This window comes from Leptidea sinapis, chromosome 26, assembly GCF_905404315.1.
Source record: "Leptidea sinapis chromosome 26, ilLepSina1.1, whole genome shotgun sequence".
NCBI classification, from domain to species: domain Eukaryota; kingdom Metazoa; phylum Arthropoda; class Insecta; order Lepidoptera; family Pieridae; genus Leptidea; species Leptidea sinapis.
The window spans coordinates 12,691,582-12,713,970 of record NC_066290.1 but is presented as its reverse complement, the minus strand read 5'-3'; the positions used below and the strand labels follow the sequence as shown (position 1 = coordinate 12,713,970).

At 34.0% G+C, this 22,389-nt stretch overlaps 2 protein-coding genes across 2 annotated transcripts; one reads left to right on the top strand and one right to left on the bottom strand.

Annotated features, from left to right (window-relative positions):
- Positions 1-2,144: 2,144 nt before the first annotated feature.
- On the bottom strand, positions 2,145-5,186 carry LOC126972510 (ubiquitin-conjugating enzyme E2 variant 2). The gene is made up of 5 exons (XM_050819330.1): positions 5,091-5,186; positions 4,944-5,012; positions 4,691-4,833; positions 4,426-4,551; positions 2,145-3,211 (listed from the first exon to the last, which is right to left on the bottom strand). The coding sequence occupies exons 2-5, from the start codon at positions 4,966-4,968 to the stop codon at positions 3,071-3,073; spliced, it is 435 nt and encodes a 144-aa protein (XP_050675287.1). The 5' UTR covers positions 4,969-5,012; positions 5,091-5,186; the 3' UTR covers positions 2,145-3,070.
- Positions 5,187-5,686: 500 nt separating this feature from the next.
- LOC126972435 (ubiquitin carboxyl-terminal hydrolase 36) lies at positions 5,687-21,400 on the top strand. The gene is made up of 11 exons (XM_050819202.1): positions 5,687-6,147; positions 7,799-8,026; positions 8,150-8,303; positions 8,405-8,579; positions 8,786-8,899; positions 9,495-9,659; positions 11,388-12,349; positions 14,282-14,540; positions 15,438-15,578; positions 18,343-18,452; positions 20,009-21,400. The coding sequence occupies exons 1-11, from the start codon at positions 5,877-5,879 to the stop codon at positions 20,040-20,042; spliced, it is 2,613 nt and encodes an 870-aa protein (XP_050675159.1). The 5' UTR covers positions 5,687-5,876; the 3' UTR covers positions 20,043-21,400.
- The last annotated feature ends 989 nt before the right edge of the window (positions 21,401-22,389 follow it).

Here is a 22,389-nt window from a genome sequence, read left to right as displayed (position 1 = left end):
AAATATAAGTACCAAGATTTATGGATTACTAGCTGATGCCCGCGACCTCGTCCGCGTACATAAAGGGTTTTTTAAAAATAATAAGCAAGTTTGGAATTATAGATTAACTCATGTCGTATTCCAGTTCCGGTTCCCATTTTCGCTCCCGTTCCCAACATATTTTATAGGTATATCTAGTTTCGCGCACGATTGCTATGGCAAACTAAACCTACTATTGGTAAAGTTATATATAATATTAGTTTTCACAAATCTCTCGGTAACCATGGATCTTCCGGGGTAAAATGTATATGCCTATGTCCATTCCCAAGCTCTGTACCAAATTTCGTCAAAATCGGTTCAGTAGCTCCTGCGTAAAAGCGTAGCAAACAAACTTACATTCACATTTATAATATTAGTAGGGATGAGGCACTCAGACGGTTGGCTAGTATTAATCTTAACGACCTCTTCATAGTAACATGTCGGTTCTGATTGTAGCAATAGCTCGCCTATGAGAAGCTCGTTTGCATCGCAGTTTAAAGAACTAAAAATAGGTAGAACTATAGTTTGAAGAAGCGAGGTCTATTATGGCTGGATACAGGGTGGAAGCATCTTAAGGGCTCGACAACATAACGCGCGTAGCTTTTTGCGAATAGTTGATTTTTGTAACTATTTGGTACCTACCGAATTATCAAGTTATCTTACCACGTACCTACGTTGGCGTAAGGGTGATATGTAGAGACGATCCAGCAGGCTATGTGGAGTATTAAGACCACACTTTACGTTTACGATAAATGCGATTCTAGAATTTTTTATCTTGCACCGTAGCGTTGTCCATTACAGTCTAAGCCAAAGTGACATTCTCAGCTCCAGACATACCTACACTTGACAAATCACCAATCAAAAGTACCTATCAACTTCAGACTTGTTTCCAACGAGCGTGGTATACAGGAAGTTTATAGTGTTGCATGAATAATAGATTGGGAAACCCATTCAAGGAGGAAGGGGGCAAACTTGATCACGTGATAGGGTGTTCATCACCGCATATATACTTTCTAACAGCCCGGCCACGACCTTGACGCTAACAATGGATGCTAAACCTGGGGTGGCAAGCGGTAACAGGCGCGGTATGTGTCGAACAAATTATTATAGCGGTGCGCGTTTTCAAACTAATGTGTTTTTTAATGAAAATACGGGACGAGACGAGCAGAACGTTCAGCTGATGGTAATTGATACGCCCTGTCCATTATAATGCAGTGCCGCTCCGGATTCTTGAAAAGCCCAAAAATTCTGAGCGGCACTACAATTGCGGTAGTCACCTTGAGACATAAGGTGTTAAGTCTAATTTGCCCAGTAACTTCACTAGCTACGGCGCCCTTCAGACTGAAACACAGTACTGTTTACACATTACTGCTTCACGGTAGAAATAGGCGGCGTATAGTTCTTGTCACTATGCTGAACTATGATAAAAAACAACATGGCGCGTAACCGAAAATCATGACGACATTGCTATAAAATTTCTCTCATACGTCGATAAAGAAGTTTCACTTCAACAATTTAGTATCACTGAAATTTTAAATCAACCTTATATGGATGTCGAAACATCCACAGTATACCTAAGCTTAAAAATGTACTGCTGTGGCGGCGTCATGGGGCGGGTCGTCCTCCCTTAGGTCGTGGGACAGGATGTCTGGTCCTTTATAATCATATAAAATGCAAGCATAATACATTTGTTTTTGTGGATTGATGCATCTCCTGTACAAAATTATTATTTGCGGCCAATTTTTTTATAAGCAACCTATCGCTGTATATACTATCGCCCATGTACCTGCAGCAAGCGGTTGGGATCTTAGACTGTGAGGACCTATCATTTGCAGTCTGCTAAGGAAGGGCAAGTGTGCAAAAGACAATGTAATGCACACTACTAAGGATAAATTAGTTGTATGCAAATTTAATTATCTGAATCGGGTTCTAAATTCAAGATATTTCACCTAAAGTGAATAAATGATTTACATTACTGCTCATTGGCCACAAATATTTTAAACAACTGGAGTACATGCGGGAATGTATAGATATAGATGTGATTTGTCTTTTTAACGTCTTTGGTGATTACATGTGATCCACATAATAATTACCTGAAAACACTAAATTAAAATAAAGAATAATAGTGACAGTATCATTAATTTGATTTATTTACCTTTGCTAAATTACACATTGGTAAAAATATTTAAACAGTTGACTTAGCATTTGGTTTACATGATAAATTCACGACGCAGAGGTTCATTGGAAACTACAATAAATATATCTTGACAAGCAAAGCATTGAAATTCAGTGAAATTGGCATCCACGCCATTTAATTTTAAATAATATTGCAAAGCTTATCCAAGATCATAAACCTATATAACCTAAAGAATTATATTAGAGTGTATAAATGCCACAGATAATCTTTAAGGCGATAATCATAATTCAAGACTAACACTTCTATTTCACACATAAGGTGCAAAATTATAATAGAATCAATTAAAAAAACTAACTCCAATAATTGTTTGTTGTTTCTAGTGGCATTTCATACACTTACATATAAAATTCCTAAAATATTATACAATTGATCTTTTACATTAGGAAAATAAATTGTATTTTAATTTAATTTTTCTGAAAATTAATGTCTGTTTTAAACATAAGCAGTAACAATGCCTTTTTAAAACTACAGACATAAAAAGTATTGTGTACTTCAGGTCAGTTGATTCCTATTTTTTAAAAAAAGCAAAAAGTTTTAAAGGCCACAATTTTAACTTGAGTAATGCATGAGAATGGGTATAATGCTCTATAATAGACAATAAAAAATGTTCTTAACATTAAAACACCCAATCTACTTTGGTACCGAAGAGTTAAAATGCAGGAACTATTTATCAAAATAAATATATTAAATGCAAGTGATGAATACAGGCCATAGAAATAAACGAGGAATTGCTTAAACTATATAATAATTATAATTATTAAAATCAACATTCACAATAGTAGTTACTAGTTTCATATAGTTATTAGAAATATACCGTAGATTGGGTTGTAGATTTCATATATTTTTGAATATTGTTTAAAAAGTGCTTCCCTCTGGGGGTTGTGAGAGCTTCATATTTTCCTTAAGGGTCATGAGACGCCTCAATTCTTGTAGTACTGTCTTTATAGTGTAGTCCCGCTGCCATCTTGCCAGAATTGGAACTTGCCTATTATCCACCTTTGAAATATAAATAAAAGTTAAGAAATCTAGTTCAAAATGGAGCACACTTAGATAATTTATATGTCTAGATAGAGCCTCTTGTTGATAGACTACCAATGAAAACAGGCCAGGTTCATTACTGATACTTATTTGAAGACCTGTATAGCCGAGAGACCTACTGGTAGGATCGATAACTAAGCTAGAGTCCTGGGTTTGAATCCCGGTAGGTGTGAGCATTTATATGATGAATATGGATGTTTGTTTCCGAGTCATGGATATTTAAATGTATTTATGTATGTTTATATGAATTTATGTATGTTTAAGTAAGTATATTGTATTAAATATATCATTTTCTTGTAACCCATAACACAGGCTATATACATGCTTAACTTGGGGCAAGATGATATGTGGAAAAAGTGTGTCAGTATTATTATTATTACTTTAGTGTGTGTCATTAGCTATGTCTTACACTCGCAAGTTGTATGTCACTTTGCATTAGTTTGCATGCTCTGCTCAAAATAGAGATTAAACATCTACCTTGATTTTTTCTGTCGCTATAGCTATCACAGTCTATCTAGATATTATATAATTGAACTTTGGGAGCATGCTCCCTCAAACCAAATTATAATCCAAAGAGATGATTGTAGAAATTTATGACAAGAGTTTAACAGTAGTAGTATTTGATTGAATGGACATTAGAAATTAGAGAACAGACTTAACAAAGTTTTCTGTGATATTTTATGAATTCATCTAAGAAATAGTGAAATGTACTGTTAGAAGTTTAGCTCTAGGACTAGTTCTAGCTTTCTCAGTAGCAATGCTGTTGGCGCCATATTAGCCCACTAATCATGAATAATCAGTAGTAAAAAAGACTTGAAAATTCACAGTGAATATAATGTCAAACTAACAATTAGTTAGTTTATATAGCACAGTATATTGGATTCCAATAATGTTTTCATTATAAACTTAGCTACAGGTCTAGTGTAGTGAAATGCAAGTTTTCCATATTATTTTATGTACTTGACATTTGAGTGTTTACAAACACTATGTAGTGATTAAGTAATTGATTATATTGATTGGATTAAAAAGCTTGAGATATTTTAAAGTGTGGAAATATTTTGATTCATGAAGAAAATTATCTTCAAATTATTAACCTTCAGTTCTGTTATGTGGTCTTAGTACATACCAATTAGTTTTTTCTTTTAATGTTAGTTACAAATTTCAATACTTACAAGACCAGTCTGGCTGTTAACACAATTCATGTTTATTCTAGATATAAATCTAGCTGTGGGTGGCTCATCAGGATATCTAGTTCCACATTCAACTTTTAAAGAGTACATTCTATTTTCGTAGGGAGTCTGGAAATAAATATTAAATAATACAATTATTGTTTTATATCTAATACATAGCACATTATGTAGGTATTTCATGTGATTACTCAACTTTTCTGCATATGCAATAAACTCATATTAAAGTAAATATATAAAGAGTGGTTACCCTTGGCGGCCCAATTATCATTCCAGTCCAATGAGTTAGGGTCATATCATCATCACTCTCAAGACCCCATGATATTGTCCCATCGCCCACTCCCTTCTGACCTTGTTCAAGTTCTTCTAGAAGCCGAAAATTTCTCGGTACCACTGTAGGTGTACAAAGTAAAATGAAGCTCCTCATATAATTAAATTATTCAAAATAAAACACTAACTGAAGCTACTGTCGCCAGATAATTGACATAAAAATGAAATCTTACCAACGCCTGAAGATGGATTCGCCATGATCACTCGTTTACCGGCGTTGATTCCCTCCGAGAGAACTTTTTCTGGAAATAGTAATATTATTTAATGTTATATTAATATGAACAGCAATAACGTCTATTTAATGAAACATAAATTCATACAATTCTTAATAAATTTTCAAAGCTGCTCACTAAAATATTCAGTGCATTTAATGACATTGAAGTTTGATTAGTTTGAAGCTTGATTTAAATTTTTGACAGTGAAGTTTCTACTTCCAAGAGTACCTTTATTATCATAAATTATTAGGAACAAATAAAGAAAAAAAAAATTTCAAATTTCTATATATCTAAGATATATACAAAATTACTTATAATCTACTTATTACAGCAATTTACAATTAAGCCTTATATATGTAGGAGGTATCAGAAAACTTATTTCTACAACCTTATCTACGTGTTGAGGGATAAAACTTTATTATGCTTAAATAACTAATACATTAGGTTTGTGGGGGAAAATCCAGGAAACTGGGAAAACCTGGCTATTTGCTATCACTAAACCTAACCTAAGACTAATGACTAGAGCTTAAAACTAAGGTAAATAAATACATAGATTAGTAAATAAATAAATAATAAAGAAGTAGTCTCCGCGTGCCCCATTTTTATAGAAATACTTTTGATAGTCAACTGTCAAAGAGAATATTATTGATGGAAGTATATACTCTGTGAACAAAAAGCAGTGTTCACACTTCACTGTTCTGCTAAGTTTGCGTTTTTCCTTTTCCGTGTTGTATACCTACCTAATATTTTATTTTTAATTGAATTCACATGGTTTTGAAATCTCAGCTATCAAATTGTGTTTTCTAAAAACTTACACATAGCATATTTTATTAATATGTGTTAGAATATCATGACGAAAGCTCCAACGTGATAGTGCATTTTGGAGGTAAAATGCCCGCTTCAATCTGTGACCCAGTATCAAACGCATTGCGTTTATCGCTTACGGCCGAGGAATCACAAAATTCCTCTTTATTGGATAGCAGACTATATTCATCATCTAAGAACGTGCTACTTTCAAAGATAGAGTTTGAAGAATCAGGTGATTATCAAAGCAATGTTCTTGACGGCTTGAAATCAAAGTACGTGGTAATTCGATCTAAAAAGCCCATATTGGATACGAAAACTTTAAAACGAGAAGGAAATAACGGAAATCTATCTAATGGTAAGTGATTAGTTAGTAAAATAAAGTAATTTGCAAACCTCAATGTATGTAGTTTTGTAGAATGTCGTCAGAGGTTATCTTGTCCAACTTGTCAATATTTACTATCATATATTTTACCATAGATATATCATATAATCTACATTTCATATCTTTCTCTTTAATTCATTAATCCTGCAATTGATTTTGTTTGAGGAAAAATTCCATCGAATTTTATTTTAATTTTTTTTATAATAAATTATACTTACTGAGATTATTTTATTCTGCACATAGTGTGGATTTGCCTAATACAGCTTAGTTTAGTGTTGTCCCCTTGGCGATGGACACTACACCATAAGTTTTTTCTAGGGTACTGAACACTAAGTGCAAGTGGGCCAGGAATGGTGGGATTGCACATTTTTACCTCAATTTCTCTAGTGCTATAACTTATAAACATTGACCTCATTCATTTGGGTGATATAAGAAGATTGGATAAATATAAATGATAACTTGTATAATTTAACTTGGAATTTACTGAAACTGTGAAAGAAACATAGTTAAAGAAATATTTAATATACATGTATTTATACTTTCAAATTTTTTTTAAATTAAGCATTTCGAAACTGTGAAAGTTATCAAAGTTACACAGTTAGTTACAGTCACAATTTGCTTATAGCTATGTCTACACTAGTGCAATGTCTGTTCATCTGATGCATATCTGCAAAATTATAGCTAATACAATAGATAATAATAATCACATGTGTTGGTTCTAATAAATTAACCTTGGATAATATTTTATACCTCTAGATAGAGCTTCTTGCTGTTAGGTAACACATAACAACAGGCTAGGCTTATTACTTTAGTGTGCATGACAGCTGTCGTACACTCGCAATATCTAAGTCACTTTGATTTAGTGTGCATATGTTGCTGAAAATGAGGCTAACAGTACGCAACTATTTTTTTGATGTGTTCACAGCTGTCACAGTCTAACCAGACTTATAAACTATCTAAAAAATAACTCATAGTGTAAACAGTGAGTTTGTGTAGACATTCTATTTATTTATTGAACTAAATTGTGGAATACATAGTTTAATCTTCCCAAATCGGCAGTGCCCTAGGGCTCTAGATATTTCAATTACACCAAAGCACCCTCACCAAGTTTTGACCCTTATTTTATTTATTAGATGGTTTATTTTGCATTGTCTCATAGCTTGTTTCAATAGCTTTCTGATACATTCACTCAAATCATCCTAATTATAAGCAATCTGTTGCTATACATAAAATAATACACATTGATTATATTTTTGCCTTGCACTTAAATATAACTACTAATAGCCTCAATTTGCATGTAAAATGAACACAGGTTTACATGAAATTCCTGCATATATATAACAAAGTATATTTGGCACAAGACAAAAGCTGTAACTCAAAATATACATGAAAGTGTACTGGCATAGACATTTGACACCGAAGTTTGGATTTGAAAGAATTTTGATATAACTAATGATAATTTAATATACTTAATAATAATTATATAATTATAATTTTTGAAACTTCATTAGTGAAAGTGCTATATTTAAGTTCTGTATTAATTCCTGAGCTGCCACTATAACTGTAACAAAAAAATTAAGAATTGTTAATAATACAAATTTTAAACTATTACTACAATTTTCAGATCCAGCAAAGAATGGAGAGGATGGTTTACCTAAGCCTAAGAGAATTTTATTTCCGGTCGAGAATGTACAAGTTGGATGGCAAAATGCATGGGCTGCAGGTGCAGGGATGCACAATGTCGGAAACACATGCTATCTGAATTCAACATTGCAAGCACTATTCCATGTACCAGCTCTTGCTAATTGGCTTGTGGCAGAAGTAAACCATTCAGAGAAATGTAACCAACAAGGTATGTTCCACAGAACTTGTTATTTATATTTTAGATTAGATTTAGATGATTGATATAAATATTTAATTTTATAATAATCACATTATCATCATCTATCAGCTAAAATGTTGGTAAAATTTACAGAAGCATGTGTCATATGTGGAATGCGGGCAACATTAATATCAACACAGAAAAGTGGTGGTGCTCCTATTAAGCCCTGGCAAGTCTATTCAAAGCTTAGATTGATATGCCGTCACCTAACACCAGGCCGACAAGAAGACGCTCATGAATTCTTAAGGTAAGTTAACCTTTTTGTAAGAAATTTTGAGAAATTAGTAATTTTGAATGAAATTTTAATTACTTTTTAACTTTATGCTAATACATTTTTAATGTTTTCAGATACTTAGTTGAAGCCATGGAAAAATGCTACCTCTCAAGGTTTATTATATCTGATAAGTTGGATCAGTATAGTAAGGAAACAACACCTTTGAATCAAATTCTCGGTGGTTATTTGAGATCAACAGTGCGATGTCTAGCATGTCATCATTTATCAACCACCTATCAACATTTTCAGGTAGACATTAACCAACATTTATTAATCTATTGTAATTCCTCATATTATCGCTTTGTGAACAGAATGTTTTAACATTTTGCCAATATCTTACGTTACCTTTAATATTATTCGGTTTGCTGTGCTGTGTGTTGTTTTAGTTTAAATTTTATATATCACAACCATTCACATTCTGGATGGAATTTAATACAGGAACATTTGTATTCCAGGATTTACTCCTTGACATAAGAAAACACTCAACATTGGATGAAGCGTTAGATTCATTTTTTTCTCGGGAACGATTAGAAGACCTTGGTTATAAGTGTGAAGCATGTAACAAAAAGGTAAAAAAGTTTTTTTTATAATTTGTATTCTATTCTTCCTACTGTAGCTTCTGTGGAAGTATACCACAAGTATGCCAATGTCACATTAAGGTAGACCCACCAAGCTTAGAGTATTTGTTTACTAATTTTAATGGTAGTTATAATTTATGGTTGACATTTATTAAGTACTAGCTGAACCGGCAGACTCCGTACTCCCTCAATCGATAAATAAAAGACCTAAACTTTTGTATAAAATAAACTTAAAACAAATAAAAGGAATCCTTTTTTTAAGTGTTATTTTTTTGTGTTTTAAGGAAGTTTATTTTTTACCTCCTTAGAAAGTTAGAAAGATATAAAAATTCTAATTAGTTCATTTTAAACTATTATTTTTATTTGATTTCTGAATGACAGGGGAGACTTCTGAGGAAAATCAAAATTGTTGTTTTTATTTAAATCCGAGAATTTTCATGTTTATTTAAACCTTTTAATCCTTCCCTGGACTTCCACAAATAATTCATGACCAAAATTAGCCATATTGGTACAATCGTTCTCGAGTTTTAGCGAGACTAACGAATGATTCATTTTAATATATATAGATTAAAATTATTTATTCTAGGTATCTGCAACCAAGCAATTCTTTATTGAAAGGGCTCCAATGGTACTTTGTATTGCTCTTAAGAGGTTTTCACTTGCTGGAGGGAAGCTATCGAAACATGTACAATTTAGAAAAAAGATTTCACTTAGCAAATATATGTATAATAAGAACACACAACAGCAATTTGTAAGTACATTATTTTCAAGTGTAAATATTATTTATTATAAGGTTATATGCATTTGAAAATAAGAGCCAAATATTTTTTATACAGTATGGATTGCATACATATGAAATAAATGAAAATATAAGTCATACTGGTCGACAGAAGTATAGTAAAATTAATTAAAATCCCTAAATTAAATAAGTGAAATTTTCAAAGAAAATAAATATCAAAATTGAACTAAAAAAAATAAAACAGTGTTGTGTAGACACCAACTTTACTTTGACCCCGAGGAGCGACAAGGTAGCACACAAGCGACAAATCGGCTCTTAATTCTCTTCTCGTAACAATTAATGAATTTATTAGCTTTGTAAAAAAATTGTTTATTTTTGTAAGTTCAATACTTATGAAAACATTGTTTTCTGAGTGATTTCCTGAGCAGTGAACAAGTATGTTGGTACGATTTTTAAAAGGATGCTTTCGAATTACAAACAAGTAATAAATTGTTATTGTTTAGTTCTTCCTTATTCACAATCATTATCTCTAAACTACTTTATAATTTATAAAAACAAAATTTACGAAGCTGTTAAGTTTTAAAGGTATTTTAGCAATAATCATTACAGAACAATTTCAAAATGAACTTACATAGCTTATTGTTTAACGATTACAACTCCCTTTAAAGAAAGCTAATTATCGATAGAAGATGTCCTTACCATACGCAGTACGAAGTTTGACCTTGCCTTTGAATAGCGCCGCCGTCGAAGAGATACCGCCAGCACGTGTATTTTAAAGCTTAAATACATGGTCGGATTTGGTACGACCCGGACGGTATAATTTTGTGCGATGGACAATGCAACATACCATCGAACATGGTCCGGTACCAGATCGCGTCTGAGTCATTGACTCAGTTACCTATTCTACATTACGTTTAAATTTGCTCAAAATGAAATCAATCATAGCTATGGAATGAGCTTCCTTGTGCGGTGTTTCCGGGACAATACGACATGGGTACCTTCAAAAAAAGCGCGTACACCTTCCTTAAAGGCCGGCAACGCTCTTGTGATTCCTCTGGTGTTGCAAGAGAATGTGGGCGGCGGTGATCACTTAATACCAGGTGACCCGTACGCTCGTTTGTCCTCCTATTCCATAAAAAAAAAATCAATCAATCAAATTCTTTATTTGCATAGAAGCATGGTGTGTCACGATGGCACAATCTTAAATTTCACACGTTTTGCCAGGTTTAACTAGGCATGCAAATTAATTTAATACAGTAAATTGAATAAGTAACTAAACACAACAAAATTAGACGATGATTTCATATTTATGTCAGGAGCAATAAAATTTTATTTACATAATAATTAAAAATATACTAATAAATATACCACAATAATTAAGTCTACTTTTTGACAAAACCAATGCACGGATTTTGTTACGTTTTGGTATATCGTCAGCAAATATGCTAACAAGTATGTGCCTACATTTATTTCTAGATCTGCTAGTAATTCTTGATGTGCTAGTTCCATACTGTATATTACTGAGAATTGAGACTATGTCACAGGTCTAAGGGATACTTTTGTGAATGAGTGTTAGTTGTGATGTTCAAGAAGTGATTTTGAAATGAATTTGCTAAATTTTTTGTATTATTATATTACAACTGTGGAATACTATCTAGTAAAAGTATACACATAATTTTTCTCTTTCAGATTATTCATATATTTCAATCTATATAATATATTGTTTTTATATTGTTTCAGTCATATAAATTAGTTAGCTTAGTAACACATTTGGGGCCATCGCAAAACTGTGGTCATTATACAGCAATTGGACAAGCTCCTAATAGTAACTATTATCAATTTGATGATAGTTGTGTAAGGCCTTTGCCGTTATCTGCAGTTCTAGGCACCAATGCATATATCATGTTCTTTGAAAAGGATAACACCATCGAGGATTCCAATGCGCCTACAGCATCATCTTCTACAGTATACGGACCTCAACTACCTGATAATCTTTTAAACCGAGAAAAGAGTCCACTAAAACTTACTTTATATAGAAATGATGAAAGGAAATCTATAATATTAAATAGCACTATGACAGAGTCAAAATCAGAAATGAAACCAATTATATTAAATTCAACTCTCAGTAAATCGCTGGAAGTGAATACCTCAAACTCAGAACCCTGGGTAGTCAAACAGAATGGTGAAGTTGAAAAAGTGACTCAAGGTCCAAAAATACTCAATGGTGGAGATAAAGTAAATTTCAAAATAGTGGATGATAAAAAAGTGGGCATTGTGATAAAGAAACAGCCTGAAGAAATTGTAAAACAAAAACTTTCAAAGAATGATTCAGATTTACGGAGTACATTAGGAACTAAATTGGTTGAGAAAGTGGGAACTAGTAAATTAGTGAAATCACAAAAGTCGCCATTAGAAAAACTAGAGGAACAGATGAACAAAGGTGATTCATCAGGTTATGTGCAACGGAACGGTAATACTGGATCAAAACTGGTACCTTATGATTCAGAATCCAGTAGTGATGAGCGAAGTGATAACAGGCAAAGGGAATCAAGGGATGAGTGCCGTAGAACAAAGACTAGTAAATGTGGGTCCCCTAAAGGTCTAGTTGTAACCACCAAGAGTATGCACCATGTTTGGAAGGTGTCTAGTGAGAATATTGGACCATTACTCAGCCCAAGTCTAAATGGTGATACAAATAAAAAGTAAGTAATATGCATTTTTTTGTTAAAAGTCTGTTAACCCGACAATGCCTGTCTTATAACTATCATAGTTTTAGAAACATATGTAACAAAATATTTCCGTAATTGAAGGCTTTGAGGCCATGATAATGATACTTGAAACCACATTGAAATTAAGAGTTCTGATTGTTTCCGTGGCCAAGTTTGCTTTTCTCTGATTATTAACCGACTTCTAAAAAGGAGGACATTCTCAATTCGTCGGTATGTTTTTGTTTTACTAATATTATTCTGGTATTTGTACCAATTCAAGATTAATACAGACATCAAAACAGATAAAATTGCAGTAATTACGCAGTAGAAGTAGATTTGTAGTTGCATAACAAACATTTTTATTTAATACTTATAAAATAATTTATACAATGTGTCAATAGAAATAGAAATAATTATTTAATTATATAACTAAAGCTATAATGAATAAAATATACTTTTTTATGTATTGTTGGAGCTGATTTCTTGGCTCTGTGGGTATCATATGTAAATATAAATCAACAAAAATCATATTTTGCACCTTGAAAAATGGATAATTTTATCAAATAAATTATTGTCATCAGTCATCGATAAATCTACGAAGTTTGAACGAAATCCGGCCGTTTAAAGTGGGTCGAAATCGTGCCCAAATGTGTCTGTTACAAACAAACATACAGGTGAAGCTAATAAAAAGCGTGTAAAAAAATGACTGTGCACTCCCTGAAAAAACATTAAATTTTCTTTATGTATTGAGGCTGTCATGTAATATTGTGATCTAATTGTGTATAAGGCTTATAACACTCATTAGGTGCTTACTCAGAGACATTTTTACTCTTCTTTACCATTTACCGGTGGTTGGAAGGTCGATAGCCAATTTGACGAGACCAAAACTATCTTTCGCTCTTTTGCTTACTTAAAAAGGTAATATTTACATTTGCAATTGTTTTTTATGTATCTTAATGTTGAAGTCTTTTACCCTCATGAAATAAATAAAAGAAAAATACCTCAAGGATCCGGTAGGTATGTTCATACCTGAAGTAGGTAGTGATACAAATCGGCCTTTGCTAAACTAAAGAAAACAAATTAAGTAAATGCCATTTATTGTATGTTAATATTGAACTGCTTGAACGGGAGCTTTAAAGATATAGGTTTGAAAGTAAATGCAAGAAAGACGAAAGTGATGGTATTTGAGAAGGATGAAAGGTTGACTGAGTGTTATATCATGATTGAAGATGAAAGTGTAGAACAAGTTACAGAATTCGTATATTTGGGTAGCATGTTTACAAGAGGAAGATATGAAGGTGAAATTGAAAGGAGAGTGACTGCGGGAAACTGTGTGAATGGAGCGCTGCATGCCTTTATAAACGGTCAGACTGTGCCAATAGAAGTGAATGGCTGTACATAATGGAGGGCTTGTCGCCACGTTAATGTATGGAAGTGAATAGTGAGAGTTGTGTATGGCAGAAGAAGCATAAAAGCAGAGTTAACGCAGTTGAGATGCGATCACTGCGTAGTATTTGTGGGGTAAGACTGACTGATAGAATTCCGAATGCGGTAATGCGAGCGCGCTGTGGTTTGAAAGAGGATGTTGTGACAAGGACTGAAAAAGGAATGCTGAAATGGTTTGGACACGTGGAGCGAATGAGTGAAGAAAGAATGACGCATCAAATATATAAGGCAAGTGTGTGGGCAAGTCGGTCGCGGGAGACCTCGTAGAACATTCGCCGACCAAATTGGGGACGTTTTGAGAAAAGGAGAGGTCCGAAGCACCCGCAACCGGCGAGCATGTATGAAAAGAGTAATGAATGTAGAGGAAGCGCGTGAGGTTTGTAAGGATAGAAGCAAGTGGCATTCTATTGTCTCTGCCTACCCCGACGGGAACAAGTCGTGGGTATGTATATGTATAATATTGAATATGTAATATTGCAGACTAAAAGACAAAGAGCAACAGCAAGGTGATAAGGAAGAGAGTCCAAATACTAGTTTAAGTACCATGTCACCTTTGAGCGAGCGGGAGCAGAGTTCACCAACCCCCATCACAGTTCCAGCTACTTCGGTACAAACTCACACCACAAATACCATCACTAATAGTATAGAGACTACAAGGCACTTGCAATCTCTATCGCACAGGGGCTACGGTGCCCCAGTTAATACATGGAATGGAACCCACAGTATTCTTTCACGACAGGTTAGTTGTATTTTTTTTAGTGAGAGAAAGTATGAGACTATTAAGACCTTCACCTGATAGTGAAACACCCTAGATTTCAGAATTATTGAAAATTAAAAAATTCTGAGTGCCATCACAATTGCTTTCCTCATTTTGAAACATAAGTTGTTAAGTCTGATTGGCCCATTAATTTCACTATGGCTTCCAAACTTAAACAATAATATTTGTAATTAGTGCTTCCCGGCAGGAAATAATGCTACTGACATCCTGAAACACCCACCTAGCTAGCATCCTGTACACCAATAGTCCTACAAAACTATCGCTGTCATATTTCTCCAGATCCATATTACGAAACAAGCTAATTTTTTATGTTGGAAGATAATGAAAAAATATACTTTGTACTTTGTAAATTTAATTTGTACCAAAATTTATAGATGATTTGGGACTTGAGCCGTCGGCTCTCAGGGACAATTATAACCTTTCCATCCGGGTCCAATGTAATTCTATACCATATTCATTCACTGTTATTTTGCGAAAGATATTTGTAGTATTGTTCTGAACAAGAACTAGATCTACTGCTTTATATCATATATTTTAGCAGAGGAGGTTCTGCTAAAATATATCTGTGGGTTAGTGCTAAAAGGACCAATATCAATCTCCTAACAGTGACTTTAATTTTAATAACACTAGAAAATAGGGAATTCTTTGTAAATGGCTTCTTTACATACAAAAGAGCTCTCAGAGGCAAAAACATACACTTCCTTAATAAAATCCCATTCGCAATTCAGGTGTAATATATATAATTATTTATTTAAAGTCACTATTAAGAGAAAAAATTGATAGGCTAGGATATCTTTTTACAATGTTCCGTGTATCTTGTTTGGTGTCTTTTATAACCCTAAGTTTTAAAAATTTCAGGTGTTTGAAGAGCGAAGAGATGAACGCAAGAGAGCCCATGAATCCACAAATGAAATGGACCAAGGTCGAACTAAGAAAGTGAAAAAGTTCCACAACTATAATGGCTTTAACAATTCCAGAAATGGATACAATCCCTTCCAGGTAATTTTATATAAGTCTGATTTATCTGGGATGAATTATAATAATATTATTGACACACTTTAACACAAATAATCTTGCTCCAAACTAGGCTTATCTTATACTATGGACGCAAAACAACAATATATTTAGTACAATAAATACTTTTATTTTTGTTTTGCAGTCGCCTAACTTTAATGTGTGGTTTCATTTTAATCTCTTCACCACATTGGCACTATGTCAAGTAAGCTGGATTCAAGTAGCAAGTGTTGGTGGTTGAGACATTAAATATATTGGGTTTTTTTTTATAACACTCATTGTTAATTTTTTCTCTCACCAACAACCTACACAACACCCAATGGATAAATGTGTCAGGGTGTAGGCAGTCCAAAGTAGTGATTCCCTGCACTATCGCCCAAACTGACACGTCGACATAGCCTAAATAGATATGACATCCGAATCATGGCTAGGCACCCTAACGGGTCACATATTACCTATAAACATGCACCTATTTACAATCGGCGTAACGGCGGTAATCGGCGGTAGTAGTAACTAGTATATTAGAAATGACATCAAAAAGAATTCTTAAGGAATCCATTTTGAGAAAATAAATGCCTTTAACAGACAGTCCTAAGTGCAGGGCCTGTCGGGCTGGACTGAAACGTATACTCGTGTAATCTTGTAATGTGCTGGGGTGGCCAACCAACGGGCAAAGACCTAAGTAAATACAAGGTCGCTCCAGGAAGTCTGCGAACACCCAAGGAAGGCTGGTTGGAATAACTGGCCAATACTGCACGCAAAATTGACCCAACTTGTGGTCTAATTGCGGAAACCCTGCAGATTGCCCTTTACCAATTATTTTTAATTTACCAATATAACACAATTTTTCTGAAGTAACAATACTGTTGCAATACTCATGAATTCTCACATACCAAGGAGAGTGCAATTATAGCTCTGCTGTTTTTCACCTTTTGCATGCAAACTATATTACTTCTGCTGGTGACTCCCCATATCTGAATGCTGATGGACAAATGGACATATCCATATTAACAAGCGTCAAGCATCTTTTTTAGTAGTTGGTTAGAACTACTCCTGTAATGAACTCACTAGCTCAGAACCAAGTTATTGTATTTAGGGCCTCAATTTCATTGTTTCTCGAATTACTGTATTAATGGCATATAATTTTTTATTATAGTTTGGTCGTATACAGAAAACCTGTGAAAGCAAAGTGACTGCACAATGTTATAGAGCAACTGTTGATGGATATGTTGGGAGAGATCGAGATTTGGTTACATACCATTATCTGATCCAAAATTCTGTGTAGATACTAGAGTACCAATATTTAGAGATTGACTTGTATGAAAGTGTTCGTGTGAGTGAGAAAGGTGGCAAAGCAGTTTCTCTCGACCGTGGAAAATGCTCATACATGTCTACCGCAGTACAAAGCAGATAGTATTATCATAGGAATAATACATGCAAATAGTGTGTCAATTAATTCATTCTGCTGCTAAATACGAACTACACAGTCTAGATGTCTAGTTGCTAAAATATGCAAAATCAAAGTTGCTATAAGATGTTGACGCACAAGCATTTACAGCTTGTATGGTGAGCATATTTAAAGTAAAAAAAATATGTACGTACGCAAGAAGTTATACTTTTTTGGCGTAACATAACAAAATACCTTAAAACTAAATAATTGTTCCTCGTTCTGTTTTATGTCTGTTGAAAGAACAATATTGTAATAATGGAGGTATTCAAAATAACCAATAAAAATATTTATTACACCACATAATTTAGTTAAATAACGTTTACTTAAATATTATTAAATTATTTTTATTTAATGCACCTTTTAAAGCACCAGATTTCATGGCATTCACAATACTTGACAATACGTCCTCATACTTTTATAGTGGTTAAGACTAACTACCATCTACCGAAAACCTACATCTTTAAAATCTTTGTTCTTCACGTAAGCAAAGACCCACACTATATATCAATCACTATTAAACTAAATGTCTTTATTATTATTTATAAAATGAAATCTATAATACTATTAAAGTTAATTAACAATTTCGATACTGCACATAATAAAATAATATTAAATTATTGTAAAAATAAAATGAAGTATCTGTTTGTTGTTTCAAAGAAATATTTATTATACCACATAATTTAGTCTGAAGTATAATACAAATTGTCTAGTTGACCAACTAACTAATAATTAAATAAAGATAATTTTTCCTTAAGAGCGCTTTCGCACTACGTCCGATCAGAGTCCGATTCGTATCCGAGAAAATACAGTTCTAGATATCTGGGACCGAATTCGGATATTACTTACGCACTAGTCCGATCTCTGAATCAAATCCAAGCAATCAGGGGCCACTTTTTGGCATACGGCATTTTACGCTGAGCCACAGCAGAGCATTCACGTCGATTTTGATGGACCGCCGTTTAAACCCTGTGCACAAACGCAGCCCAGAATCTCGGATTCGGTTCGGACGCAGTGCACGAGCGTTCATACAAATAATACTATGGCTACTTCGGTCCGTCAATGATCTTCTCCGGAATGGAGATTATCGAAAGAAATCGGATGACGGAAGACTGATCTAGTGCCTGAACTACCATAGAAATAGTACGACTACTTAGGACCGTATTTTCACGGGTACGGATCGGAATCTAATCGGACGTAGTGCGAAAGCGCTGTTACGCGCCAAAATAAGTATAACTTCAAATAGTATTAGTTTGATTATAATTATGATTTAATAAAAACCTATCGCATCGTAATCAACAGGAGAAACAAAACAAAATGCACTGGGGCAACAATTTTAAATACCGCAACGACAGGCGCCTCGGACATCACTTCAATAGACACCACAATAATAAATATAAACGATTCAACAGGTAATTTTTCACTTTTATAATATAAGAGAGCTGTGTATATTTTGCTGGTCGATATCTATAGAGAGTTGCTCACTTGGTGCCCATTTGGTTGCGCAACCAACTTGGTGTTGCAACCAGCTCGGACGCGTACACAGAATGTTATTGGTCGCGCCACCACTAATTACTATAGAGATGTATGGTGTCTCAGTCACTCGGCCGCCAGTGACGCTACCACCTCATTGAATGCAACACGTGTGCACTGTTGTTTTGTTTTTAATTCCATACGATGGACAATTTCGTATCGAAATTGGACGTAATTCCAGAAAAACGTTCCAAACCACAATCATGTCGAAATTGAGTTAAGAACACAACTGGTCACGTGATTCATCCTAACGGACTGACAGAAAATGGCAGCCCTACTGTCACTCTTTAAATGACATCATGACTTAGTAGTCCAACTCACATGTATGGAATACACTAATATTTATTAAACTTTAAACACGAATTCCTTAAAATGTGATGTTTCTGGCTTGGAACATTTTTCAGGGACTACATCCAATTGTCCATCAAGAAAGGTTTATTATCGAAATTCAATGAAGACCATTAATTTAGGATAATTCCGATAGAGATTTAAAAATGAAACGCTAAGGCTAAATATAGATGAACCCCTTTTTTCTCTTAAACTTTCTTTTTCTATTTACATACAGCAGTGAAGCTATCTCTTCGAGGTACATTTGGATACAGTCTCAGTGTGCTGTGGCGACTCTGTTGTCTGTATGGTGTCTAGTTTGGTAGTTTACGGACACCGTGGTGTCTCGGTGTAATATAGATCTTAGTGTGGACATCTTACATACGGGTCACCCTATGGTAAGTGATCACCGCATGGTATGTGATCACCGCCGGCAATACTCTATTGTAACACCAGAGGAATCAAAAGAGCGTTATGGACCTTTTCACATATTATAAGTTCCGTAACGCTCGTCCGAATGATTTTACACATGAATACGAAAACTGAAAACCTTATTGTTGGCGAGGATCGCACTTGGGGCATCATGGTAAGTGCTAAAGCTATTGCGCCAGTGACAATTTTTTCAAGGAACCCATAACAAACAAACAGGCTTACAGTTTAAAACTGGTACTCTTTTAGATGTTAAGTATAACATTGATACGCATTTACCAAAATATGTTATGGTCGCATTACACATGTGACAAACAATAATAGTGTTTGTAAATAGAATGTATATAAAATATTGAAATAGAATATTGAGGACTTTAAATATTTCGGAAAATCTATAATTGTTATATTGTTTATGTAACTAAGGATAGAGGGCAAACAAGCCCACACTTGATCGGATGAATGATCACCACTGTCCATACTCTTTTGCAACAGTAGAGAATTCACACGAACCATGTCATATTGAGATGGACATAATGCGCAAAAAAGAACATACCCCATTTTGGTTATATGGGAAAGAAAGTTCCTTCAACATACTGTGAAGTAACTCTATCCATGTGAGTGGTGAGAATAATTTTGTTGGTCGTTTAACAGCAATAATAAGTTTCATTTGTACTTATAGATTCAGTAACGGCAATCATTACCGACGCCACTGACCCCGGCCGAGGCGCAGCTGTCTCATGAATATACAGATGGACTTATCGGACCCTGTTCTAAGTTAAGTGCAGCCACAAGTGCAGTAATAGCAGTTTAGAAATTGACGATATAATTATAATTTTAGAGTCGAACAGTGTCACAAAGTTTGACTCAGCGTTAGAATATTATTACTGCCAGTAATAATAAAAAGCCTTCTTAAATCTGCCTTAAGCTTCAATGTTACTGTATACATATATAGTACAATATGGATGCAATATGTTAAGATTCAGTCGCGCAGCAGTATGAATATTGGACATTGACGGTACTGTGGGATAGATCAATGTTCGATGTTATTTCTGCTTCATGCCTTTACCGTTGTTGTATTCGTACTGTGATTACAGTTCGCCTCATTAGTGTTATAGTTCCGACTAATAGCTACGAATTTTGATTGAAATTTTATAATATTATATAAATGGTAGTAAATTTACTATGAATGGCTCGTTGTAAATGATTGATTGTGTTTTAAATCTGCCGTAATGTTGCATGTAACAGTGAATACGTGATAGTCATAGTATAGATAAGCAATAATTATTAGTAGTTAAGACTTTGAGACTATACGAAATATAAAATGTTGAAACTGAAAATTAAATATAACAATTTTATTATAATAGAATTTACGAAAACTTCTGTATAACTTAATGCTTGCAGTTCTATTATGGCTTCAGGCAGACAGTACCGAAATCAAATAACAAATTATGATGTCATTTAGTTTGTAGACCATAGAGTTGATACGAGGACCTGTTATTAAGTTTTTACTCTAATGTATATAAGAACTCACGAGGCATTTACTTTTGTGTAAATAATGACAGGAACATGATATTTTTGTAGAAATTGAAATAGTGTTGTGTGACACTATGATGTCTGTCACTTTATTGTGGAATGTCCATATTATGTATGACACAGTGTGTTGCTCAGTGTAAATTACAAGGTTTGACAAAATCAAACCGTTTTAAATTTTTATTTTGCTTGTGATAAATGTGTTATTATTTAGTTTTGCTTGCACATCGGCAACAACTTGTACAGCAAGATTACGGGAAGTTTGTTTGGTTTAAATTGGTTCTTTTTTATTCGACCATAAGATTCCTTTTTCTTATACATATATATATATATATATATATATATATATTTAATTACCACTAGAAATATTTTTACATTAGTGTGATTTAATTTTAACTACTAAAGTATTGAAATTTTATCACAGTTTAGCTTATAATTAAATATTTAAGGCTCGTTTAAAATGTAATAGTATAATTTTGATATTAGGTTCTCGTGGATGCGCGTGCGTCCACAAAGTGCATAAAAAAATTTAAATACCCTATTCTGTCGTTTTATTAAGTATATTTATCCTAAAAAAACTGGTGTTAATTTCCAAGATAATATTATCATACTAATTGGATTGGAAATCTTTCGCTGTGTTGTGATAAGTATAATATATTTCCGTGTTGATTCACGTTTTAGCACAATGTGTGTTGACATCGTATCTACGAACAAATATTTGATTGATCTTTTCTGATTAAGGATGGTGGTACACTATCTACTCTTGTTACATCAATAGGCCTGCAGTTAGTTAGATCCTAGCTGTCACCTTTTTTGGGAATCGTGTGGACAAGGCCTTACTAGTGTGTGCCAGAATAAATGCATTCAGGTATTTCATTGTCATATGGCCAGGGTGTTTACTTCATAAACAGCAGCCGCAGGATGGCTGGCTAGAGTTATCAAGGCCGGCATACCACAGCGAATAAAACTTGCTGTACCTCGCGACTTGGAAGCTTTACCAGTGGGAGGCTCCTTTGCACAGCATGCCGGCTAGATTTTGGGTAGGTACCACAACGGTGCCAATTTCTGCCATGAACAGGAATGTGTAAACATTTTTGTAGTTAGTGAAATTACTGGGCAGGTGAGATCTAACATCTTATATCTCAAGGTGACGAGCGCAATTTTTTATTGTAGTGCCTTTTACTGTAGTACTCTGAATTCTTGGGTTGGGTTGGCAGGGCGTATCAATTACCATCAGCTGCTCGTCTTGTCACTTATTTTCATAAAAAAGCTGCTTTCCAGAATTAGACAACGTGCATGGTTTTACTTGTGCTTCGGCGGCAGGAGTTAAAATTATCTAAAAGGGCTTGATGTGTTTCGCGACTTGGAACCTGCTTTCCAGAATAGGGAATATGCGGTTACTAGGGGCACACTGAAATGATCGGGAATAAGAAAAACCACATGCACGGTATAGCTAAATTGTATTTTATTGTTTTTCGAAGTATTCTCCGTTAAACTTAATGCACTTTTCCATTCGTGCAAACAAATCAT

Bases quoted from the DNA above. Each gene is read 5' to 3' on its own strand.
- LOC126972510 (XM_050819330.1), bottom strand. From the start codon at position 4,968: ATGGCGAATCCATCTTCAGGCGTTG. The intron at 4,552-4,690 runs GTAACCACTCTT...ATTTATTTCCAG, and splicing joins TGATAATTGGGCCGCCAAGG to ACTCCCTACGAAAATAGAAT. The intron at 3,212-4,425 runs GTAAGTATTGAA...TATATTTCAAAG, and splicing joins TTAACAGCCAGACTGGTCTT to GTGGATAATAGGCAAGTTCC.
- LOC126972435 (XM_050819202.1), top strand. From the start codon at position 5,877: ATGCCCGCTTCAATCTGTGACCCAGTATCAAACGCATTGCGTTTATCG. The intron at 6,148-7,798 runs GTAAGTGATTAG...TACAATTTTCAG, and splicing joins TAACGGAAATCTATCTAATG to ATCCAGCAAAGAATGGAGAG. The intron at 8,304-8,404 runs GTAAGTTAACCT...TAATGTTTTCAG, and splicing joins GACGCTCATGAATTCTTAAG to ATACTTAGTTGAAGCCATGG.